Source organism: Hirundo rustica, chromosome 7, assembly GCF_015227805.2.
Source record: "Hirundo rustica isolate bHirRus1 chromosome 7, bHirRus1.pri.v3, whole genome shotgun sequence".
NCBI lineage: Eukaryota > Metazoa > Chordata > Aves > Passeriformes > Hirundinidae > Hirundo > Hirundo rustica.
Window position 1 is genome coordinate 18,311,827 of NC_053456.1, and position 25,939 is coordinate 18,337,765.

A 25,939-nucleotide genomic window follows, 5' to 3' on the forward strand; every position below is an offset into this window, starting at 1 on the left:
TGCTACTGCCTACAATTTTCTTTGGCCATGGAAATACTCTACCTGATTCATCTATGCCTAGAATTTTCATAATAAGGTCATAAAAAAATTGTTTTCCACAACTAGCTGTTGGAATAAAATTTTGCAACAGCTCTCTCTGCTGGACAATTTGCAGTAATTTTATACATCAGGCCATTTCAATGGCAATATTCAAAGAATACTGCTAAATTTCAAGACAACTGCTTATTTTCAAAACTGATGATCAACATAGCTTCATTAAGAAAGTAATTATCAATCACAGTACAATCTCTGCTATCTTTTTATTCTGGTGTTTACTTAAACTGAGATGCACATTTATAAAAATTAAGATGTCCTTAAGTTTGCTTATATGATAAATTATATATCACTAAATTGTATTTAAAAAACTGATAAAGATGAGACATTTTCTGGATTATATAAAAGTTCTCACAGGAATTACGGTATCACTTGGCTGTAGTCTGTTGGGAGTCCCGTATTTGCTGTTAGACTGCTTCTGGCATAGCTGTGAACTGTGGCTATAAGGGCTCCAGGGCTTGCTAAGCTATACTGATAAAACAAAATGTAAAAACAACTTTCAATACTGGTTCTAATTCGAGATCCCAGGATGCCAATTCAGAATTAGGAAAATTTAACTGTAAGTTGATGTGTTAATCGTGCTCATGGTATTCTATACTCACCCTAGAGTAAAGCAGCAATTACTCCAAAGGATAAAATCCCTCAGGTTTGGAGAGCTGGCAAATGCCCACTGCAGTGAATGGTGTCAATAACCAAGTGGAGCCACAAGCAACAAGTGGGACTCTTGTTCTCAGGCAGTACTACTGCCCAGAGGCAGAGGCCCTGAAGTGCCAGTACCTGCTTCATCCTGCTGGGAGTGTGGCTGAACTGGCCTGGCCTGAACTCAAGCCTTCTTCAGCACTTGTGATCATTCCCTGGGTGTGTAAGAGAGCACAGTGAGATGGAGGTTAACCCTCAGTAGTTTATACAGCCATCTGATGGAGGTACGAATTTTTACATGCTGTGTATGGAATACTGTTTACCTTTGTCCCCTTCTTAGGGGCAGGGAAGGGCATTATAAAATTACTGAAATTAGATCTGAATTAAAAAAAAAAAAAAAAAAGACATAAAAGAGCCAGAGAACCCCTCTGCAGCAAACTGATTTTCAGCAAGCCTTTCTAATTATTAGAAACTATTATCCGCTTTCTAGAGAACATTATCAACAGCCAGAAGATGCTGCTGCTTTTTTATTAGCTCTAAAAAAACCCCAAAACAAAATCCAACTTCCTAAACTTCTAGTCATATCTACAGATCTATTATTGCTCTCCTAGCATTATATGATGCCTATGTATGTGTGTACACACACACACAAATATTTGGAAGTGCAATAGTCAGTGTGACCCAAAAGTTAATTTTGGATGTTCAAACAGAACAAAAAGTTACTTAAAATTTAGCTCTATTTATAGATCAGCTTCCCTCTTTTCTGGCAGGTAGTGGGGAGTCCAAGTAAGAATGAACTGCAAAAATACAGACTAAAATGTCACAGTTTAACGAACTATGATAGTTAACATATTGAAAAGTAAAATATTACATATAATATGTATTTTGTAATAGTGTCCTATGTTAGACTAGAAAAGAAGTCTCAAAAAATGAAAGGAAAATCTAAAATGACCATTTTAAAATCACAGAATTAATTTCCGTATCTAGAACTAAAGACAAAATATAATAAATAGGTGAATTGCTTTACCTAATCTCTGCAAAAAACAACTACATATATTGCTATATCTGCACTAAGACCCCAAAAATACAAAGTGGAGCTTCTCTAGCATTACTTAGGAAGAGGTTCCCTACCTCCAAGTGCAACAGAACACTCGTTTCATGGCAATTTAAATTCTACCCTGGTTTAAAATGTTCTTAAAAAAATTTCAAACTAATGGAAAAAACCCAGCTGATAATGGGTAGATAAATGATGTTTCCTATGTGCATATCCCAATGTGACAAGCTTGTAAGAGAAACAGGTTGCATGAAGAAATTATCCTTCAGTGATATTAAAAATAATGCATTTTCTGTAGAACATGAACTGAGAACTAAAAGAACAATACTTTTAAACTGGTATGCCAAATACCTTGTCTTCCAGAACAGGTTCCTCAGACACTGAGTTTCCATTCCATACCCAAGGTACAACACAACACAGCTGCTCTCTGTGTAATCTCCCATCCTGTAGTCATACTATTCAACAATTCTCTCATTGACCTGCATTCTGTTTTTCCTCAACTGCCCCATTATATCAAGTGCACGTATTGGCCTTCCAATATTGGCTTGATCTGCAAGAGTAATAATACTTTGTATTTTAATTAAAACATTTATCAGACGACACAGGCAGATCTTTGAGCAGTGTTCTACACAACCTTCCAGTTTCAGTGTCATAAATAACCTTTCCTGGTACAGTTTTTTGAACAATTTCTGTTCACTCTGTATCTAGTTATTTTAAGTTGTACAGCTTTAACTTCATGGGATACTCTCACAAGTGTCTCCAAAAACCCTACAAAAGGTGAGACATAAATCAAAGGCATTATCAAGCTCAAAAAGTAAATTAGAGTTAAAGCTTCTGGCAAATTATCACTGGTCCTTGCTTATACACTTTTTTTGTCTTTTAGATGACTTAAAAGTACTAAAAGGAATTTTTCTTGCTTTTATTCAGAAACTGAACTCATTAGTCAGGTACCATTAAATTACGAACAGACAGGCTCCCTCCCCATCATAGAAGTAAAAAAAACCAAACCCGCATCATCATCCATTCACCCACCAGACCTAAGTTAGCATTTATCTGTAGTGATATTACTTAATTACTAGGACAAAATAACAGATTTCTTATTAGTGTGTTTTTGTCCTATTCAGCCTTTAATACCCACCCCTTCAGATTTATTCTCAGCTTTATATTTGATCATGCAGCCAAATATTTTTGTCTTCACTTTACAAACTTAAAAAAATTTATTATATATTTGATTATGCTATATTATTTTCTATAATTAGCAGAATAATTAGGGCAAAGTCTCACTCAGACTGATAAATCGAGATCAGTCCTTTGTAAACGGGGAAACAGAAACAAGAAAGAAAATATTAATATGCAAGTATTGGCACAAGAAATTACATATGGATACCATTAGAAACCTGTGAGGTAAATATTGCATAAATCACTAGAAGGTAGGGGCAAAAGTTCAGTAGGTAACATATAATTTAAAAGCAATAATGAACAGAAGGCTGAAAAAATGTGTGAATGTTAAGCAGCTCAGAAGCCTACTACAATACAACTCTATAATAATAAATTTTGAAGTCCATGAAATGTAAAAAAAACCTATACAAGAAGTTTTGGATAAACAAAATATTAGTATCAAAATAAGCAGACTTCCCATTAAAATAATCATAAATACATACTTTAGTGAGAATTACTTTTTTCTTCTACTAAACAACTGACTTTCTAGAAGCTGAGCACAATGTGGTATCCTGTTTGGCTTTGACCTGACAGTCAAATATTTTAATTTCCAAGTGAAGGAACTTAAAAAATATTGAGAAAGTTTCACTGAGTAAAGTAAATTATTTAAAAAAATAGTATCAGCCATTTGAGCATAAAAACTTACATATAAAGTATATTGGGTTTTGGACAGTAGACAATAATTTCTCATGACACTACAGAGAAAATTAGTCTTCTTCAGAAGCACTTATAATATGTCAAAAAAAAACCCCCACACACAGCCCCCTAAGATAAAAGGGAACTAACAGGATCCATAAATCAGTGGTCAACATAAAAAGTATTATCATAGAAATATTGTAAACAAAATATAACCAGGATCCCAATTATCTTTGGTATAACAAACTCCCAGGAATTCTCTGATGACACATTTATATCCAACTTAAGAGTGAAAAGAAACTTTAAACATTCTGCATTTAAACTATCACGTAAAAATCCAGTATATGTATACAATCATAGTTCAGAATGGTTCTTTTCATAAAATGCTTCTGGCCTATAATATCAAATCTTAGTCATTCTGGCCAAAGATCCACTTCTGGAAAGGGTCTGATGGATTACAGGATGCCAAACTCGGATGCTCTCCATTTCCTGTAAGGCACATACGTAGTGCTTCATTGTACAGAGTTTGATCCTAAAGTGAGAAAAAGAGGAAAAAAGTGAACAAAGAAAGGACATGTTATTTCCCCCCACAGTTCTTCCCCCAAGCTGGGTGCTAAAGAGTAAGCTCACAGGTCGTGCAGAGGGGGCAAGAAAATACTTAAGTAGTATGCAAGTGCTAGCTTGCTTTGTTAGGAACATTTTGTGATGTATTTTAAAAACACAAAACATCTGAATTGACATCCAGGTGGATGTCTAGACAAACACACTAAAAAATATCAACTGTTTTTTTAAGTGACACTCCTATTAGCGACATCAAGTTTTGATCTGTAACTGAAAAGCTGAAATTATCTCCATTTTTCCTGCCAAAACTAAACTTACTGTATTTTGGCTTCAGAGGTTTGGTTTTGTTGGTATTTTTTGCTTTTATTGGAAATCCAAAATTAACTAATATCAAAATCACGAATAAAAATGCCATTTCACTGGGCAGGATATGTACCTTCTGGTGCAGCCACTGCTCCTCTCCGACAGCAAAGGTTTTCTGGCCTTTGTAGGTGCACTCCCGAAGCTGCACAGGTCCCTTGGAAGCATGCAGACAAAGCTCCTTCTGAATGTTATGGCGAATTTCGTGGTGTGCAGAATATTCAAAGTACTATTTAAATAATTTAAAAAAAAAAAATTTGATAAACACAAAGAAAAGTATTAAAATAAATTAAGCCTTTCAAATTCCCATACACAAAGTAATACATTTCTTATTCAAAAATTTGAGACTACAGAATAATTTCTCTGATTTATAGCATACACACTTCAAAAGTGTTTACAAAACTAAAAGCAGTTTTTAGTAGTAATGCAATACTAATTTATACTTGAATGTATAAATTGGAAATAGCATTTACTGCATGTGTACTATCATGCAAAATCTTACTCCCACACAGACCATATATAATTCAAGGAGACAAACTGAAGGGCAAAGATAGTTTAAGACAGCTTAAATTTTTACATCTCTTAACTTTAAAAATCTGTATTCAGTTTTGTTGCTAGATTTTGGTTTTTCTTAGAGCAACCAGAAAAAAAATGTTGTCACACAAAACACTACTGATTGCTGTATGCCAACTTTTGCTGCTTGATCTAAACCATAAATGTGATCAATAGGATGCTGTTATATCCTCTTGTGAGATAACCACGAGAAAAATAACTCTAAGCATGTATTTTGTGAGCTCATTTTACCTTGATTTCCTGACAGCAGAGTACCCCTAAGGCTCAGCTATAATTCTGATCCAAACAGGGATTTACTTCTGTAAGTTACAGACACAAGCTCTTTTACCCCTTCAGCCTAACCTAGCACCATTGTCTCTTTTACTCCCACATTAACCATCAGAGTCCCTAATGTTACATCTCACTGCTGCTGTTTCTTGCCTCTGGATGTCGGCCACCTTCATCACATCTTTCCTACTAAGGCCAGGCTCAGTTACCACCCTTGGCCTTCCATTTTCCAGTGGTCAGCAATCACCTCCTCACTACCTTGGAAACAATGGGAACAGCACCGAGGAACAAACAGGCATCTCACTCTTAAGACTCTATGATCAACATTAGGTACTGAAGGAGTGACCTGCTTAATAATTTAGCTCTCAGACATAGTAATTTACTTTAATCTGGTAATCTGACTTAATCTGTCCTGATTTATTTTTGGAACTTCAAAATCTCTGCAAACCCTGAAAATAATTATTTGAAAGCTATGTTTAGAACTTTACTAATTTTGGATGTTGAGATGGGCATGTTTCCAGCCTCCAATATTCAGAAAAGGAAGAATAAGATACAACTGATGTACAACTCTGAAAACTAGGTTCTCTTTTCTACTACCATTTCAAATACATGGACGAAAATGACAGCATGGGAAATATCAGCCAACACTGCTAAAAGTGTGGTAAAAAATACAGGACAACTGAAAACAAAGCATTGTAATGAGAAAGGTTAAGTAAGCAAATATGCATCTCTTAAGCATTATCAGCAAAATCAATTTTCTGAAGGCTAGCATGTTAATTTGTAGCAGGAGGGAAAACAACATAACACTTGAAAGAACAGAGTTTTAGTATAGCCCAAGATAACTTAGAGAACAATAGAAGCATACAGCAGATCTCTTAATACAGTGTCTTTCTACAGTGTTCCCAAATTAATGACTGTGGCAATGTGAAAAGGCTAATAGTATTAATCCATATTTTAATAAAACCCCAAATTCAATGCTGTAAGAAGATAGTATGATAGGGTAGTTCTTAATCTAGACAGCATGCTATGTCTCATAAAAAATGATTAAGAAAGTATCACCTGACTAGGATTATGCGCCTCAATTTTTACAGTGCCATCAATGGATGTCTTTTAAGATTGAAAAGAAAAAATTATTAATGCACTCCCCCCCATAAGATAACAATTATATTATAATAAAAACTTTTACACCTTTGCTGACCTTTAATTATTAAGGATCTCTTTTAAAAGCAACAGAGAAGTATACATTTCTGGGCAGGGAAGGAGATGTTCCTTTTGTTAAGTATTACAGTAATGACAGAACGATTCAGTATCTGACATCTATCGCAAGTCCTGCTGTGGAAGGAACAGAGCACCATGGCTGCCTCCAAGAGCTATGGACCAAAGAGAGCTCCTCTTGAACAAAGGGAATGGTATTATTCACTTGCATTAGCCAGTACAGGATAGGCCACTTGGACCTCACGCTGTGAGGCTGCAAGCGTGACTGGGAAGGTGGCTCAGGCCTGGACACTTGGTCTCCCATTGGCCGGATTCCAACCAACATCCTCCTTGACAGTCCTGGTGACAGAGAAAGAAGCAATAGGAGGAAGCATAAGGAAAGGAAGAATTAAGAAGACAACACTTACAAGACAGGAGTAAGGGTGGCATGAAAAGGTTTTGCACAGAAAAGGGAGGGCAAGTGAAGCAGTGCAAGTGCATTTGAAATCTGAATTTTTATACTGAAGTGAAATTAACATGAGAAACAGGACTTGACAATGAAGTATGTAACTTTTCTTTAAAAAAATATATAAGAATTAATTGTTAAAGAAACTAAAAAAGAGATAAGGAAAGAGAAATTGCATATTACAAATTAGTAAATTTCTCTAAAATTAATTAAAAGCTTTTATACAGTAAAGCTGCAGCAGGAGAGAGAATAAAAATCAGTTATCAAATATTTTACCTGGTTTCCTCCAAGTCCATGACAAGAATACATAATCAATGGTTTGCCACCATGGTTATTTTCACCAACATCCAGACACATGCGGTTACCTATATTTTTTAACTAAAGAATGTTATCAGGATTAAAAAAAGCTCAGTGGAATGACAGAAACTTAAACTGTCTCAGTCATAGATAAAAGTCACCCTTAGTTTAACAATCATTACAGCTATTTGTTCATTTTTACTTTCTGCTATGCTCAAATCTAAAAAACCTTGTTCTCAGTTAACCTTTTCTAACTAAAAGCCTAGAAAGTACAGTCACACGTGGAGTTACCAGCCTGCTCTGTACAATGTTACTGTTCTTCAAATCACAATCTGAACAGATACACATAATATATTTAAAACAGGAGGAAGGGCAAGTGTTATTTGTAAATACACGCTAAAAATTCATGTTCACCTCAAACTAAGAAATATTACTTTGTTTGTTTGTTTTAGCAATGCTATGTCTGAAGTTATTTGGCAGGGAAAATGACTTTTGACATAAATGAAAAATAAAAATGAAATAACTATTGACAAAGCTATGCAGAAGAGATTCTTTGTCCAGAGTAGTGACAGAAAACCCTACAGCAGTTAAAGACAGCTAAAGCCTAAAAGCTGTGGCTAAGGTAGTACAAGAGACTTGGAAACTTCCTGGACTATGAAGAATATAAAAAGTAATTAAAATTAAACTTACATATCCAGAAAACAAAGGATTCAGGTCTGGCACGTATGCTTCTGGATAAACATTAGTGAGGTACCAGGTAAAATTTTTACACTGCAGGCGCTGCCTTAAATCAAGTCTTTTTGATATGTCTCCAAATGTTTTCTGATAGAGAAAGGAAGGATGGAAGATAAATATATTAACCTTCATTTTGCAGACATAAAGCTATGATATTCTGTGTAGTACTATACAAGTTTTAAGCTTCCTTTGTTGATTTTTTTCTTGTTAATGCTGTACTACTACAATTACTGCTGTAGAATCTCCTAAACAGAATTCAGTTGTTTAGCTGCTGAACATGCCTAGGAAATGTAATGCCTTCAGTGATGCAACAGTCATGAAAATTTATCACATGAAGGGGAAAAAATAGTTTCTAAAAGAAAACTCTAGATTCTAGCTGGGCAGAAAACTTTAAAAATAAATAAGTCAACACCCAAATATTTATTTACTAGAAAATAACTGAATTTTTAAGCAGATAGAGAAAGGATCGTTATCCATCATTAAGTATGTTTTAGTCTGCTGCTAAAGAATAACAAAACCTGCTTTTTCAGTAAGAATACTAGGCAACTTGAAACTAACACGACATTTTTCTCACTTTAGAAAGTAAGTTAGTTTACACTGTCTACACTCAGTAGGTCTTCTGGTAGTTCCTGTATCTGCACAATGCAAACAACCCAGGAGAATATATATTGTGTAAAAAACACACCAATAAAAAACCTCACCATACAAAATCAACATTCATCACCCCAAACACTGGGTTTTTTTCATGTTTGTTGGGGCAGCAGCAGGAAGCAAACTGAACAGTCTTTTCATTAAAATATCTAGAATCCTTACATACTTTGTCAATAAATAACTTTTGCTCACCAAAACTTTCACCGCAGCAAGTGTGATTTCTAATACCACCACCACCACCTACTTGTTTCACAATTTTTGCTGCCTCTGTGTTTCTTCGGTAAAATATTTCTTTATATTCATCCATCCACACTTCGGCAAGGCGAACTTGATTACGTGTGATCACCTGAGTACCTTTTGGGAAAGTATGGGGACTCTTGCTGCGAAAGACATGGCCAACAACAGAGCAAGGCATGATCTCCAACTGTCCACCACATTGCCATACCTAATAATAACATTTAGTGTGTAAGTGCACTGCAATTAGAATTCAGGGGGTGGAAAAAAATTCAGTAATACTATTGCTTGCCAGAACACATCAAACCACTAGCAAGAGTACATATATCAGGCATACCATTAGTGAATTTCCTAATCAGATAAACCCTGGAAACACACAGACAGCAACTCTAAAAACATTTTAAAAAATTAAAAGTAGTTTAGTGAGCATGTTTGTGTTTTATTTCATAGGTAATTAGTAATTCAATTTTCCTTGTCCTAGTTGGCTGATTGAGCAGAGGAGTCAATATCTAATACGAATTTATTCTCAAATCCCCTGTACACTGTCAGCATAGAGACAATTGCTAATTAGGGAGCTAAACTTACCCTGAAAGACATTTCTATATTTTCACCTCCCCATATTTCCATTTCTTCATCATAGCTTCCAATGTGTTCAAAGTAGTCTTTTGATATTGAAAAGAGACCTCCAGCAAAAGTAGGTGTTCTGCAAAAATAAAATTTTACTGAGAAAGACAGTATGGTTTTTGAAATATAGATGTAAAATCATGGTGCAACTGTTCTAGGAATTTTCCATGCACTTGTATTTCACTAGAGTGATGCATATTCCTGGCACAGATAATACTTCTAGCGCTTAAATATATTCACAAAGTCTCATTTGACAGCTTATTGCTGTTTATTAAGAACTCATTCAGACTAACACCTGCTGGTATAAAAGAAAGCATCAGGAAAATCAACAAATTTTCTCAGTATGGAGGATATCGAGCAAAAGTACAACTCCTACAGAACAGTAACCTGTCTGTGGACAAAGCAGGTACAAGTATCATCAAATACACTACTGTTATCAGCCTAGCATTTGGGTGCTCTGACCTTTTTTGTCATTCTTTCAAGTAAAGTGGATGAGGAGCCAGAATCATTGTACTGTCTCTGAAAATAACTGTGTATAATCCTCCCCTGCCCCTCCCCCTTAAGAATACAGGCAATTTCCACAGTACGTAAAAGTAATGCAGAGCAATTACTATCTTGAGGAGGCTATATTTTTATGAATGCTTTGAAATGTGGTTCTTAAAGAAAGTATTACAAAACACATCGAAAATGCTACGATGTCTGTTATATTCATCTGAAGAACTAATTTATTTACAAACTGCTGTTGATAAGATAAACTCCATGAAAACAGAAGGACTTAAATAGTATACAAATTATGATTACCTAATTGGATAGGTTTCATCCTTTCTTCTTTTATTCTCATGTTTAGGAAGAGACTCCCATCCAAATGACAAACTCCAATCAAAATTTCCTCTATTGTGGCTATGCACATAAGGAGATGGTTTACTGAATTCAAAGGTATTGAGATCGATAGAAGCAATGTCAGGGCTTACAACAGCAACAGGATTCTCAGCTATTCTTGCCAATAATGGCTCTAACCAGCCATAAAAGCATTCACCTGTGGAGAAAATGGGAACACTGAATTTCTGCTTGGCTATAAAGTAGTACACAGGGTACGTTTTAACATGTCCAGCAAGCCAATACAGACTATTTTTAAATAGCATTGCTAATTATAATTTCAATAATATGAAAGAGCAATAGGAAAGATGATATATTGCTAACATTTATAATTCAAAAAAATATGCAACATTAAATCAAAGACAACAGCATTATAAAGCAGAGCTGGCATAGTTACAGGTTACACTTACAATGAGCATCCAGGAAGGTGAGGGTCTCTCCTGTTGCTACTGAAGCTCCCAACAACCGTGCAGTGATCAGACCTTTTCTTTCCTTCTGACGGACTACTTTAACTATTTGAAACTGTTTCACATATTCATCTAATTTATCATGCAGGTATTCTAGAAAGAGGAATAAGTGTCAGGATATTCAGTGTATACACATGCCACTGCCCAAAATGTTATGCTATTAAGCAAGCAAGATAAACAACTCAGACTAACCCCAGAAATTATCTCAACATCAAAGCCATAAAAATTCCTATCTGCTGAAGGTTATTTTTAGGGGCTGAGTATTATGGGGGTAGGAGCATAGGAAGAGGTGACCAGCAGAGAACAGGAGATGGAACATTAAAATAATTCTGAAGAAAGGATGTGCTAGTACATCTCTGCTGCAGTGTTAACCATTTGAATATCAATTCCATTTTCATAGCAAATGGATCTCATACTTACATTATCTGCAGAACATGCAATTTCTTTCCTTAATGACGGCACATTTACAGTTTCCAAAGGCTACAGTATTTACAACAGCAACAGAAACCATATAAAAAACTATTTAAATGTTCAGATTTTGAGAAAGAAACCCATATCTCTCATGAAACATCCCACATCATCATCTTTATTCTGCCCATCCTTACTATTAAACTGTACTAATGAACATACATCCAAGTGTTTCAATATACTCAATACAGACTTGCACAAAAGTGTAAACACATTAATAGAAGTATGCATAAAAATGTTCATCTAAAGCTTAGCATACAAAGATTTTTGAACTTGCATTTGTTTTCACACAAAGTATCTGTATAATTATTTTTGAGACTCAGCTTGACTGTTGAAGATTATTTTGCCATTAAATAATTTTACTTGCTAATAAAGACGCTTCCCTTCATATTAATGAAATTAATTTGCGTAAAGACAACCACTATCATAAATTGCAAATTTCTACAAGGCTGGGCCAATTTATACATGGATACTCTGCTCTACAAACTGCAATTGGCTTGAAAGCTACGTGCCATGCAAGCAGATATGCAGGTAAATCAGTGTCAGAATTGGAAAAAATAGAAATGGGGTTTAAAAACCTTTTAGAGTACAGGAATTCCATATTTTACTACCTTAAGGAAAAATAAGGTGGGGAGGGCTATTTTATATTTGAAAAAAAAAGAAAGAAACATAACCACTGTTATACGTGTCGAAAGTGGTGAAGAGACATCCTCTTAGCCAATTTATCTGCAATCCTAACTTCTTCAATTAAAAATACCAAAACCAGAAGTGAAAGCAGAAAGACTTACCATCTACACTGGCATCATCCACCAAAATAATCTCCTTCAGCAGTATGGCAGGAGATGTGTACATCACACTGTGGACAGTTCTGAGCAGAGTTGACCACGCTTCATTATGGAAAACGATGATAATGCTTGTGGTTGGCAATGGCGGGCAACGCTTAAACTTTTGTTCAATACATCTACACATTAGAAGGGTCAGGGGTTACAAAATGGACAACAATTTTTCACTCACACTCCTAAACTTCTCTTTCTAGTACAAAACTTTATAACTATGGACATTAAATAGTTCTGCTTCTCTGCCTTCTATCCTAGCTTTGGAGTGCAAAGGTAGATACACTTCAACTGAAGCAGCTGTTCAGAGTATTTTTTAAAATATGACAGAATTCAACAACTTAGTTTTGCTTCTGTCTCACACACATTTGAGTACATTTCATGTAATACCCAGGCCTTCTTCAGGAAAAAATGTTATTTATTGACAGCAGCAGGCACTGACTGAACTAACTCAAAAGTCACCATTACTGCTGAAACCTAAGAATACAAAGAATATTTATTAGAAAAATTCAGAATCTGCAAGGAAAAAAAAAAATACAACCTATCTAATTCAAATTTCAAAGCTTTCTAGAAATGCTATGTAAGCCTTAGGGCAGCATGTCCCATTTCAAGGGATCCAATTTTAAACCCATAGTTTTTCAAGAGTGACATATCCTAAACATAACTGTAGCTTCAATGGCAAATCAAGGTGACAATGTTGTATTCGTAAGTTGCACACTTACTGTTTATCACCTGTCAGCTTTAGGTCCTGGGGGACACCCCAGGGTAATAGCCACAGTCACTGCCTCACAAAATACAAAAGCAAAACCTCCCCAGTTATGCTCTAGGAGAGGTCATGGTGAGCTGCACTGTGTGTATCAGCAGCAGCTCAGTAAGTTTAGCCACTTCTGGCACAGATGGCTAACATTTCATCTGACACTGACAGACACACTGCTCATAACTAAAACCCACTCTTCCGCTCTCCCCGAGTCCTACAGTCTACATTCAAAAAAAAATCTTCAATACTACAAGATTGCCGCTAAGATCTTCTATTACTTTGTTCAACAGTTTACAATTCCTAATTTATTAAATTATGCCAGTAGTTTTATTAACAGTGAATGCTAAAAAAATGGGGGGGTAGTGTTGTAATTGGATAAATGTTGAAACCACATTTTTAGTCTTCTTCTAAGTAAAACTAAGCAGGCTTCCTGAAAGTTACTGAGAAATTTTAGCCTTAAAGGCCAAAGCAGAACACCTTATTTAAATATGGTTACTTTGAATTCGAAACCATGAAAGAAGTGAGCTTTTCTAAACATTCTTGGCTTTGGCACTGTGGATCATTATGTACAGCCAATCATTATGTATAGCTAGGAGACTTTCCTAAACTATCACCTACTGCTGAACTCAAATCACTTTGCAGTCTGAATTTCTGAGAAGTTTTTCAACTATCAGGACATACACATTTTAACTTACTCAGGAGGTCGAGTGTCTGGTCCAAGATCACGGTGTAAAGAAATCCTATCACTTGCAAATGCATTAAAACAGTGTTTCTCTTCTCCAACCTGTTTTTCTTTCTGTTCTTCTGAATTTAAGTTGATGGTTTTAAATGCTTTACCAGAAGCTCCAGGAGCATTAGGATCTTGAAGGGGCCGATCTAGAAAGGGTTTCAGTTCCGCTGGAGTATAGTGCCCTGGCAAACAGTCCCTCTCTCCAGGCATTTTAGTTTGCCTAATGGGTGCTTTTATCTGCATTTTTGGCTTTGCACCTTTGATATTGTTCATAGCATTTAACACAAGGCCTAATACATGACTTTTCTTTCCAACAACTGGCTCAATCCCTGCTTCATCCTTAAAATCTTGAACACCCACTTCTCTTTGTAATAAAAATAAAAATACCAAAAAGACAAACACAATAATGCTAAACTTCCAAAGTTTCCAGTGAAAAAATGTCTTAAATAGTTTAGGTGTCTTTTTCAAGGCCATTCTAGTTTTAAAAATTTTTCACACAATGAAAGTTTTTGTGTTTTTCTTCAAATTTTTCACAGCATTTCTTGAAATTATAACACCTGTAAATTAAAAAAAAAAAAAAATCATTTAGACATCTAGTATAGTCAACTATGCAAAGCCATAAGAAATTATTGGGAAAGAATTAATTCACAGCTCCCAAAAGTCAAACATGCTTCATTAAGCATGCTACATCACTTAAAGATACATCAGACCTATCTGTAAGATACCCAAAATGCCCTTTCCCTGCTTTTTGTTTTGGGTTTTATTTGTTAAATACACTTCATATAGAAGAACCAGAAATCAAGCATACCATCAAGAATAAAACACTATTTCTACACAGTGCCACTGCTTCAAGTTTATTTTCTTCCAAGTAGTTTGTTTAAAATTAGAATAAAGTCTTATAGAAGCAGGGAATTTTATTTCAAGGATGGGACAGAAGAAAAATAGGTTAGCTCAAGCTGCAAGTCAGAAAGAGCCATGTGGAAAGTGAACTAAAAGATAAGAAAGACTTTTCAATCAACTTATTTCAAAAATATTCAAGTTTCCACCACTATTTTTTTTCACAGACAAGTAATTACTCACTTGGCTTCCATAGATGAAACTATGAAAGACATTTGAGGACTACCAAAATCTAAGTGATTTGAAGGAAATTCTCTTTGCCAAACTGGCAGTTTACAAGAAGGGGACGCATTCTGCCACCAGCCTGAATAGCTAGAATAGCTATTCAGGAAATAGCTTCATTTTTGTCTAAATTGCATGTATGTGAATCAAGAAGAGACATAAACAGCATCTAGCTAAAAGCCAGTTAGCTCCCACTTGCTAACTACTGAACACAAAATTGCAAAAAACTACTTTTCTATTTATTCCTCTGAAATACAAGTAGCTCTTAACTGGAGTAATAGGTACTCAGGAAGAGATACAAGTCAGAGAAAACAAAAAAACCCCACCCTTTACCTGCTTTTCTTCAAGAATCTGAAGGAGAAACTAAGCATCTGGATTTCTTCACATTATACTGTTTTTCAAAGCTTATGTCAACTTAATAAACCCATGCACTCAAAGTACAGTGTTTTTACCACAGAGTTATTGTTAAAAGAATGCAAAGGCAAGGCATATTAGATCATACTAAAAAGTACCAAAGCCATGCTTCTCAGCTCACAAAATGTCCAAAAAACCAAACCATACAAACCAGTCCACTTCTGTGTTACATATTATTTTCCCATTTTTCCTTATTGCTGAAACATTTGAACTACAATACTGATACCTTTATAGTGGAAGACTATAAATAAAAACTTTCTTCCCAATGAAAGGATTGCAACCAAATTACCAAACTGTCAGATTGAAAAATGTCTTGTTTTCTCACAATGTCTGGTGGGTTGATCTTGACTGGCTGCCAGACACCAACCCAGTCACTCTCTTGCTTTCCATCCTCAGCATGACAGTGGGGACAAAGATGGAAAATCACATGGGTTGAGCTAAGTGTGATCACTCACCAGTTACTGTCACAGGGAAAACAGACTTGTAATGATGAATAATGATGAATTTGAATTTATTGCCAACTAAAAATAGAGTAGGATAGTGAGAAACAAAGGCTCAAACTACCTCCCTGGCTCAGCTTCACTTCTTCATTCCCAATTCTTCTCTCTCCTTTCTGCCTAGTGGTGCAGAAGGAATGAATAATAAGGGCTGTGGTTAGTGTGTAAGACTTTAGCACCCCTTCCTGTGCACACTTTCCCCTGCTCCATCACAGGTTCTCTCCATGCAGTACAGTACTTCAGCAGAAGCTGCTCCAGCATAGGTCACCCCCGGGTCACAGCTCCTGCCAGGACCTTGCTCCTGTATGGTCACTCCATAGGCTGCAGCTTTCTTCAGGGTACATCCACCTGCTCTGCCTGGGGTCCTGCACAGGCTGCAGAGTGGATAAGGCCTCTGGAGCGGTCCTTCATGGGCTGCAGAGAAATTCTTCTCCACTACAGTCTTCTCCATGAGCTGCAGGGGGAATATCTGCTCCAGTGCCTGGAATACCTACTGCCCTCCTTCACTGACCTTGGGTTCTGCAGAGTTTCATTTTTTTCTCACTCCTCTTTCTCACAGCTGCTGTGCAGTATTTTTTACCCTTTCTTAAATACCTCATCATAGTCACCACCTGCTACACTGGGTGGCTAAGCTTTGGCCAACAGTGGGTCTATTTACAGCTGGCTGGAACCAGCTGTGTTCAGCCCTGGATGGGACTGGAGGTGGGGGGCAGCCCCATGTCTCTTATCACAGAGGCCACCTGTGCAGTGATCCTCACCTCCTAACCTTGCCATGAAATGCAATACACAATGTAAAACACCAACCATATGTACAGACCAGCACTTCAGGGGCTACAGCCTCTGCAGGTTGCTAGCCAGGAATGCTTTCCTAACACCATCAAAAAGAAAATCACATTACTCTTCTGCAGTGCACCATGCACAAGCACATAAGATACTAGTAAATCTTGAAGCTTAGAAATCAATAAGCAATACAAATATATTTTCCTCAAATGGAAAAAAAGAAAACATCTTTATATATATACCTATATCTATCTATACATATATTAGAAATACATGATGTCATAAGAGTCATGAGAAACAAGAGACGTGGAGCATGCTGCCACAGGACACATATGAAATGTGTCTGTCCCTAGAGAACCTTCCCTGGAGTTAGGTAGGTTGTGGAAGACAGCAACACTACTTAACCCCTTCAGTGGGGATTAGTACACTCTACCAGCATGCCATGCACAGAAACAAACGCAAGTGATGTTTCTTAAAGAAAGGATCCAGTGACAGCCTTGGAATAGTATGTGCAGCAAACACCAGGTGGACAGAGGCTTGACTGCCACAAGCATACAGCAAAACCTTTTGATTTAGACAAATGCTGAGTGTAGCTTTGTTTACAAAATATCTAATAGGGATATTGCTTGCAATAAGAGAAGAGTTCTTTGTCGCACAAAAGAGTAGCCGTTTCCAGAACAGAAGCTGCATTGTCTAAAGAACTTTTGCCGTGAAAGCTGTATCTTACTTAGGGATTTTACCAGGATAATTTTGTAGTCAGAAATACAATCTTTATTCCCCAAAAATGCCTCTTACATTTTCATGGCACAGCAATGTGTCAGCAAACACAGACCAAGCTACTATTCAATCCTCCAGGACGCGCTGAAGAAATATGTGGCATGATTAAACTCCCTGGGGTGACTGTTTAGTAAAGCGTTTAATCTTCTATTCATTAGCGTTATTTTCACTAATAGTAGTCTGGATTCTTACAGCACTTTGAAATAACTAGCCCTAAACATCTGATTTCTTTTTTTCTTTTAGGAAGAAAATAACCAGAAATCTAAAACATACTACTAAAGTCTTCTAAAAGTGCCAAAAAGCAGCTGCCACACTACTTCAAACCACATCACATGGGCAGCGTAAGAATTCAATGCAGTCTATGTTACATTATGCCACCCACTGGTTCTGATGTCAGACTGTCTGCAAAAACTCTTACAAGAAAGCCTTGCTAATGTAGCCGACAAGTAGAAAACTGATTTTTTGTTAGCTTAATCTGAACAACACTGCAGAGAATAATCTTTTGTAAAAAAGTGAAAGTATCATTAAACCAAATTAGCAGAAATTCTTCCCAATCATGCAAGACACAATTCATTTGGGTTAGTATCAACAACATACTTGAACTCAGTTAAAAAAAAAAAAAATACTTTTCTTCTATCCAAATGTTAAACAGGTTTCAAATGTTTCCTAACAACATTGCTTATAGAACATAAAAACCTAAAAGAATAAGTAAAAATACTAAAACCAAGACAAAAATCCTAAAAAATGGGAAAATAAGGAAAAAAAAATTCAGAATTATTCTAATTAAAGCTATTTAGGTACATAACTTGGATTCAACTTAATCTAATTCTTCTATAATTCTCAAAGCACAATCTCATAAGCAGTCTATTTCTCCTTGTTATCAAAGCATACAATGCCTTCCTCAGACCTTAGAGTCTCCTTAATCAGAAGACGGATGTACCAATAAAAACACTGAGCAAATACTTGAAAAAAATAAAACAAACAAACCTGACACTGCTGATCAACTGTTCTCACAAAATTAGCAAAAGTCTGACAAAGATATTTCAGGATACTTTAACAGTAAAAAGTGCTACCTCCACCACTGGTATCTCTGAATCTAAAATTCTAGATAAGGCTTATTGTTTTCTTTGCATAAGTAACAATGTAGGTGCTACAAAAACATTAGTTACTGAAATAATTAGTTTGGTAAATGATATTTTCATCTTCTATCACCATGGAAATTTATGGTTTTTTCCTATTGCTAAATAAATTAAAAAAAAAAAAAACACTGAACAAAACTGTTTGCACTTCCTAGAAGTTCATCCCAGAGGAACATCCATTTACATAAGCACCTTTGGTGACAGACTAAGAAACATCAATTCAGAATGAACCCATCATAAAGGTCTAGCTTTATATGAAATATGAAGATTCTTCATAGAATCAAAACCATTCAAAGGCACTTCAGAAATTTGGGATAATTTAACGAGTTGCTTAAGTTTAGCAAACTATGCTACTGTTTACAAAAGTATTAGCTCCTGATTTAAATAGAGGAACAAATGATAAAATGAAATGTACAGAAGTTAAAGACTAAAGACATGAAAACGTGAAACAGAATCAGTTGTTCAGTTTGTATCTCCACACTTATCTGTTTCAGTCAGAGTTCCTACTGAACGCACTCCTAAATAGGGTACACATACCTAAAAGAAATAGATATTCACAAACCCCAGGTGCTGTTCCTTCGGGTACATTCTCTGAAGCTCAGCCCGTAGAAATGTGGTTCTATTCCTGAAAAAAATTTGTTAGAGGAATACTGAATGTGTTCAGTTCCTGAGCCTTTATTTTAGAAACATTAAGAGTACAGGTTATTCTAGCGAATACTGGCTGTAACCTGCCTCACTGATTATTACAGAGAAATGAGAAGCTGTACCTTCTGGAGAAGCATACTGAAGAAGCTGAAGTTCTGAGCAACAGCAGCACAGAACAGCATGGTCAAGTATCTTGGTCAAGTATCTCCTTCAGCAGTTTCATTTAGATCAAAAAAATAAATGAGGAAAAACCCCAAACAAACCATCACCAAACCTCCTTCTATGTATTCTTAATGGAAGTGCTTCAAACTCAAACTCTCACACATTCTTTCAAATTTAGCACTACCACCATTCTTCTACAGCCAAGCACTGTACGTGATAGACAGGGAGAGACAGTTCCCATCGACAATTGATTGCATAGTAATAATATACAGTAACCATATATTATAAAAATATTTATGGCTTCCTTTAACAGACCTGGGACATGTAAATAACACACATTTATCTTAAATTTAAATTTCAATCAACTCTCTGTTTTCCTTTCTTTCCTTGGTCAGACCGTTTTGTTAAAATTCCGTTAAAATTACTTTAGATTGTCCCTAGAAATGCCATGATGAAAACTGAGCATGATAGCACCTGTAAAAGGCTGTTTTAACTTAGAAGGATTAGTGCCTCCTTTTCATTTAAGCACCAGGAGATAATGTCTGGACCATAACCAGAGGACTTTTGTTTGTTTTCCTGATTGTAGGAACATTTCTAAGATAACAAAAACATCCAAGTATCAACTGCAGGTCTTGAAATCACAGTTTTCTAACTGGCCTTAAACTTTTGTTTAAGTGATAAGCGTAAAGCAAAGAAAGTCTCCTCATGGGAGATTTACTGAGATTTACTGGGTTAGTGACTGCTAAGCTATTCTTTGTTGGAAGCTCCCATAGGTGTTTTCACTTTCCTCCTCTCCCTACTTCAAATGTTCCAGATATATTTCACTGCTGAATAATGCCAGTCCACTGTAGTTAGCCACTTGATGCTAGAATTCAATTGCTAAATTACTGTCAGTGATATAATTATCTGTTTGTAAGCAAAACTATTTCCTATGGCACATGGTGTCAGTGAGTCTTAGGGAAAATCAGACAATATTAAGACAGCAACTGAATAAATCCATGCTTTACACTAAATCTAGCACTTTATAGTTTAGAAACTTGAGGCACTTTCAGATCTTGTAGACGGCAGGCACAACTACGAGCAGACCAGGATGAGAAACTCGTAACTGTTGTCAGGCAACTGATCAGCATTTCACATCATGAACATGATTCTCTACATTGATTTCAAAAGAGGGAAAACCTTGGACTAGGTAACAGCTCTTCAAACAGGCAAACCAGACAGCAAACTTGAGAAAAGAAAAGAAAGGGGGGGAAAAGGGGGGGGGGGGGGGGGAAGGGGGGGAAAAGGGAAAAAAATATCTCATTATCTCAAAGCAACACAGAGTGTCACCTAGAACAACAGACATGGGAAATGTCACGGAGAGGGCAATTATATCTTGTTCTTATTTTGACAGGGCTCAAGATATCCGGGCTGCTTCTGGTATTACCCCACCCCAAAAAAGGGACAAGTTAAGTGGCAATAGCACTTAGGAGGAGAACTGGTCTGCTCCTTCCCACAGTGCAACAAAAATAGCAATCCAGGCTCTCTGTAACTGACTTAATTTTTACTTTGCTCTGTTATTGAGAAGCCTCAAGATGACAGTAGCAGATGCCAAGCTGACCAGGCCATTGAGCAAACCTAGCTAAAAAAGGAAACCAGACCCTGTAAGTTGGATGCTTTGTCTCAGGCTGTAAGTCTGGCAGCTCAGCAGCGTACCACTGCCTTTAGTTAAGACTGAATTGATCAATGTATTTTATAATCTTTTAAACAAAGGAGGTATTTTTGTTACAGAAGACTAACATGTACAACACTACTGAGATGCATACATATTTTTTTTTGTATTTCCAGTAAGATTTTTTTATTTAATCAACACAGTTTTTATTAATAATTTCCTCTTTGTAAAATAATATTGACATAAAGTTTTTAAAAAAATAAAAATTCACGACACTAAAGTTATTAAATTTAAAGTGCACTTCTTCTGTTAGTTTCCAGACCTAAGCAAACATTGTCTGAGTATCGTCACCTGCTGTGCAGAAGACTGACAAACTGCCGGAGGGGAGAGACAAAGCGGTAACTCCCTTTAAAGCCCTTTGAGTAGGATGAAATACACCAGAGTTAGCTGGCAATGTACACAACCGGTATCACCCCGCCGCCCCGAATCAATGCGGCACTGTGGGCAAACCCTTGGGCGGGATCCGTACGTGGCAGAGACACCTCCCTCGGTCAACACCTTGGGTTTGGCCGGTGCATCCGGCCGGCCCTTCCCGGAGCCCTGTGTCCGCACAGGCGGCAGCCTGGGCTCCTCGCCCGTTCCACGTTCCCCCGGAGCGGATCTCGCAGGGCTGGCTCGTCCCGGCCCCGGGAAGGCCCCTGGGGCCGGCGGCCTCGGCGGGAGCTGAGGGGACCGCGCGTGGAGCGCGCGCGCCAAGGGGCGGCTGAGGGGGACCCCCGAGGCAGCCCCGGCCCCGCGTACCCCCGGGACCGCTGCCTGACCTCACGGCTCCCGCCCGCCCGCCCGCCGAGCCCCGCCGGGCGCGCCCGCACGGGCTGCGGCGAGCGGAGGAGAAGCGGCACCGGGCGCTGCCCCGCCGCCGGCCGCGGCCCTTGGAGAGGCCAGGGAGGAGCGGAGCCGCGCGGTGCCTCCCGAGGCTCCCCCACTCACCTCGTCCGGCGGGAGGACGGCGAAGGCGCTGCCGAGCGAGCGGCACCGGAGCCCCGGGAGGCCGGAGCCGGGCGGGCTCTGCGGCTTCCGCCCCGCGCCCGCCAGGTGCGCGCGGCCGGCCCCGCGCCTGCGCCCGCGCGCCCGCGCCCCGCCCTCACCTGGCGCCCAGGTGCGCGAGGCGGCCGCGGGGCCGCGCCCGGGGAGCCGCTGCGCCCATCCCGCTCCCGTTCCCGACACCGGGCGCTGGCACGGCGACAGAGCGCGCACCCTGCGCCGCCTCAACCGCCCAAGCGTAAGGCTGTGCAAGATGGGGTTGACCAAGCACTCCCCGAGCTGGGAAACAGAACATGAAATCCCTCTGAGCTGAGATGACGGACTGGGAGAGAGGACATCACACTGAGCTCTCTCTCTTCACAATGCAGTTTCCCAGACAGATAAGTACAAAATCACTTTTCTACAGAAGCGTGGCTTAATTGTGGGGGAGAAAAACCCCAAGTAATATTTGCACTCCTGTAACAGTGTAGAGTCTCCCCTTCTTCCTACTCTCAAATAATAGCAGCACAATCACCCTCTCACCCCAGCGCTCCAAAACTTCTTTGAGCTGCTGAACCGCAGGTATCTAAAGATGCTCAGCAAGTGGAAGGGGAGTTGGCAGTAGCTGTACTGATTTGTGTCACAGCAGTGCCAAAAATGGTGATGGCAGTTCTTTTAGGAATCAATACTGCCCAGGAGCACTTGATAAAGATCTAGACCGGAATCTCTCACAATTCATAGGTTCTGTCATTTCCAGGATGTTAAAATCCCTCCTTACGACTTTGACAGCTGATGGCTAACCTGTGCTAAGCACTACAGTACCTGAGACAGGCATAGTGTTCAACTTGCGTAGCACAAAATTCAAGTAAAGGCAAATTTCTAGAGTGAACTTTAAAAAATCTGTTTCCCAAAATAAAGCCTGCATTAACAGGCATAGTGACTCCTTAAAAACCCCAACCCCCCCCCCCAACATAATTAGCAACAACTTTTTGTCTCTGCTAAAGCATGAGATTTTTGCAATAACAGACCAATTCTCAACATTTTGTGGCAGGTCAGTGTTGCAAAAACCTAAGAGTTCTAATTTCATTGCAAGATGAAGCAAGAGGTGAAACCACAGAGCAAATGAACCTAGATAGCAAAATTACTGTCAAGATCTTTGAAAAGTGGCATAATTGTAACCTGATGGAGAAGTACATGTTAGTGAAACATTTCCTTAAGTTATTTAACTATTTTCCCCTGTTCACCACAGTATATGAAACAGCCAGAAGCCACTGCCACTGAGGCTTCCCTGAAATGTCACCTTTCAAAGAAAATCTTCAGCAAATTGTCTAACATTATAAGCTCTGTTTAAAGTATGTTTATAAAACTACTCACACATTTAATGAATAACATGATTAAAGTTTAGGTTACTAAACCAGAGCTGCCTGATTTTAGGAAGTCTACAACCTTTCTAAAAATTGCTGTAGCCATATCTGAGAAATTATTTGCAATAGTCAAACCTAGTCCAGAAACAGGGAAAAAAAAAAAAAAAAAACCTTCAAAATCTTTCTACTCTATCTTTGTTAAGAATCTTACTAGTTTAGTTATTTTTAGCTGTTTATACTAATTATTTTTGCCTAATGATATTCCCTAGACCATCTTTCTAGAACTGGTACAAATCTAAAAAACAGGTTGCAAATTAAAACAGAAGGTATTTAGCACAGTGCTACCAAACATGATTTCATTTCCTCTAGAAGATATTCTAGGCATTCTGTACCTGCAGATGAAAGGGGGACAAGAGAGAAGAGGAACAGACACCTATGGCTTATGTTGCTATAGCTACAAGATGCTTAGATTTTCAGTTCCAGTGAATGAATCAATAGAAACCACAGCTTCACTCTCCTCTTTTATTCATCAAAGGCAAAACTGGAAGATGGGTTGCTAAGCAACGTCACACTGAAGAGTGCAGGGCTTTGAAATTAGCATTACTGACTCCCCTCCATCTCAGAAGTCTGTTCCATTCAAACCCACTTATTAAGGAGCTAAAGCCCCCCACCAAACTACCAGAACATGCATTTTTTTTTAATGTAAGAAACAGTAAAAGGAGAGAGGTATGACACCAAACCATTTCTTCTGCAGAGAAAGTAAAAACAAAAACAAAAACAAATTTAAAAAATAATCACAGGAAAACTTAAATTGGCTTATATAAATCAAAAGTGATATAGAAAGGACATTTATTTTTTCTGAGAATATGGTATTAAAGCAAGGATTTTTTTCTGAAAGACTACTTAGAGCCTTTTTTTTTTTTTTTTTTAACTGCAATCCAAGGACATGTTTTATTTGTACTTATTTTAAAGACCTCAGCTATAAAAAGACACCAGTGCCTAGATGGTTAATGGGAATTCAGAAATCTTACCTGCATGGTGTATACATAAAACTCTTCACCAAAAGTTAGGCACAGAAAGCCTAAAGTCTCAGTTTGATTTCTATCAACAATTTCTGTATCTTACCACTGTCTTGACTTAATCTGTCACACCCATCTTATGAAAGGTTAATGTCCATCTTTCGAGAAAAGCAAATCAGGTGCAGATGTCTTGATGTTTTTGAAAACATCTTGCACCTATTTTTATTCTGAACTTCAGCTAAGTGTTATTCCTATGCTATCCAGGAAGTAACAACACATCGATCCTGCATGAATAAGGCTGTGTACAAAGAAATGTTGTTTCACTAGAAGCTGCCTCAATAAATACTTATTAACATTGAAAAATCCCCCACAGCTCACCAGTCAGCATTCCCCCCATCTTCAGCATTTTCTAGATCATTCCATGTTCCTCATTCCACTCCCATACCATGTTTTTCCCTAGTATACTAAATCTTCCTCCTCTTGAGTTCTGTCATGCTGCAAAACTTACATTCAAAAAACAGGGGTCTCGTATTGTGCCCGGCATAGTCATGTACACACTGATTGACAGCACTCAAACAAAAGGGACAAAACCACCCAGAGGGAAGAAGAGGCCACTTGAGTCTCTTCTTCATTCTAATATTCACACAAATCTTGCAGAAGTGTTAGAGTCCTGAGACACATCTACTCATCTTAGTTCAGCTGACCAACAACTCCAACGTTACTGGAATGCAGGACCTAGCAACCACCAGCAGGCAGCATCATAGTCTAAGTGATGCACCTCAATGTATTCAGGAAACAAGGCCAAAAATTCCCCAAGATACAGCACCCAGTTACTGATAAGCAAGATTAGACACAACAGTAAACAGGCTCCCTTTGGTAGCCTTAACATTGAGTTGTCCTAAAAGGAAACCCAAAAATCAAACTGAAAGTGACTCTACACAATGCCAACAGAAAAAGCTAAAACCCCAAATTGCTTATAAAATAAAATAAGCTTATAAACTTAATCACTGTCATTAAGAATTCCCTTTTCATGCTAAAACATCACTTTTCTAGTAAGACACATACAGCATCAAGTGCTGTTTGAAAACCGAATACAGCAGTGCAATAGTGTTTTTTCAAAAAATTCTGCATCAGTGAAAAGAAACCTGATCTTTCTCCTTCTCACACTCATTCATGACACGTTACTGCTCCCCTGAATATTCACAGGTATATTCTGTATGTAAGACAAGATCATAATCCCCTGTAATAAAAGTTATTTCCCTAAAAAGATGTTTTATAGACATCAAACAAAATAAGTGCCAATTTCTGCATATATGACTATCTTGTCTACACATACCATGTAGACATACACTACAAATTAACAGTTCTCTTCATGGAAATCTGACAGGTGGATGATGGTATAAGCAGAAAGTAAATTCTGTGTAAGACCTGCAGGATCTATCAAAGTCAGTATTTACTGAGTATTTACACAGGATCTAAATTTTAACTGTTACATTTTCATTTAAAAATGTAAATTTAATTGAAAACAATGCACATAGCTGTTTGTTTTCAAGATTTCCTAAAAAACAAAGCATGCATTTAATATATGTAGAAATAAAACCTCCTCATAATTTAGA

The 25,939-nt window shown here is 37.7% G+C and overlaps 1 protein-coding gene across 3 annotated transcripts; it reads right to left on the reverse strand.

The window, feature by feature from the left end:
• Positions 1 to 3,631: 3,631 nt before the first annotated feature.
• On the reverse strand, positions 3,632 to 21,990 carry GALNT3 (polypeptide N-acetylgalactosaminyltransferase 3). 3 transcript variants are annotated; one of them, XM_040069492.2, is made up of 12 exons: positions 21,908 to 21,990; positions 18,997 to 19,084; positions 13,699 to 14,290; positions 12,202 to 12,374; positions 10,889 to 11,038; positions 10,404 to 10,638; positions 9,564 to 9,681; positions 8,989 to 9,189; positions 8,049 to 8,180; positions 7,338 to 7,439; positions 4,638 to 4,790; positions 3,632 to 4,172 (listed from the first exon to the last, which is right to left on the reverse strand). In XM_040069492.2, the coding sequence occupies exons 3-12, from the start codon at positions 14,205 to 14,207 to the stop codon at positions 4,050 to 4,052; spliced, it is 1,896 nt and encodes a 631-aa protein (XP_039925426.1). In that variant the 5' UTR covers positions 14,208 to 14,290; positions 18,997 to 19,084; positions 21,908 to 21,990; the 3' UTR covers positions 3,632 to 4,049. The 3 variants fall into 3 exon arrangements, 2 of the variants coding, with proteins under 2 accessions (XP_039925426.1, XP_039925427.1); XR_005701627.2 differs by lacking the exon at positions 3,632 to 4,172 and adding an exon at positions 6,600 to 6,955 and having other exon boundaries at positions 4,656 to 4,790; XM_040069493.1 differs by lacking the exon at positions 18,997 to 19,084 and having other exon boundaries at positions 21,908 to 21,987.
• Positions 21,991 to 25,939: the final 3,949 nt, after the last annotated feature.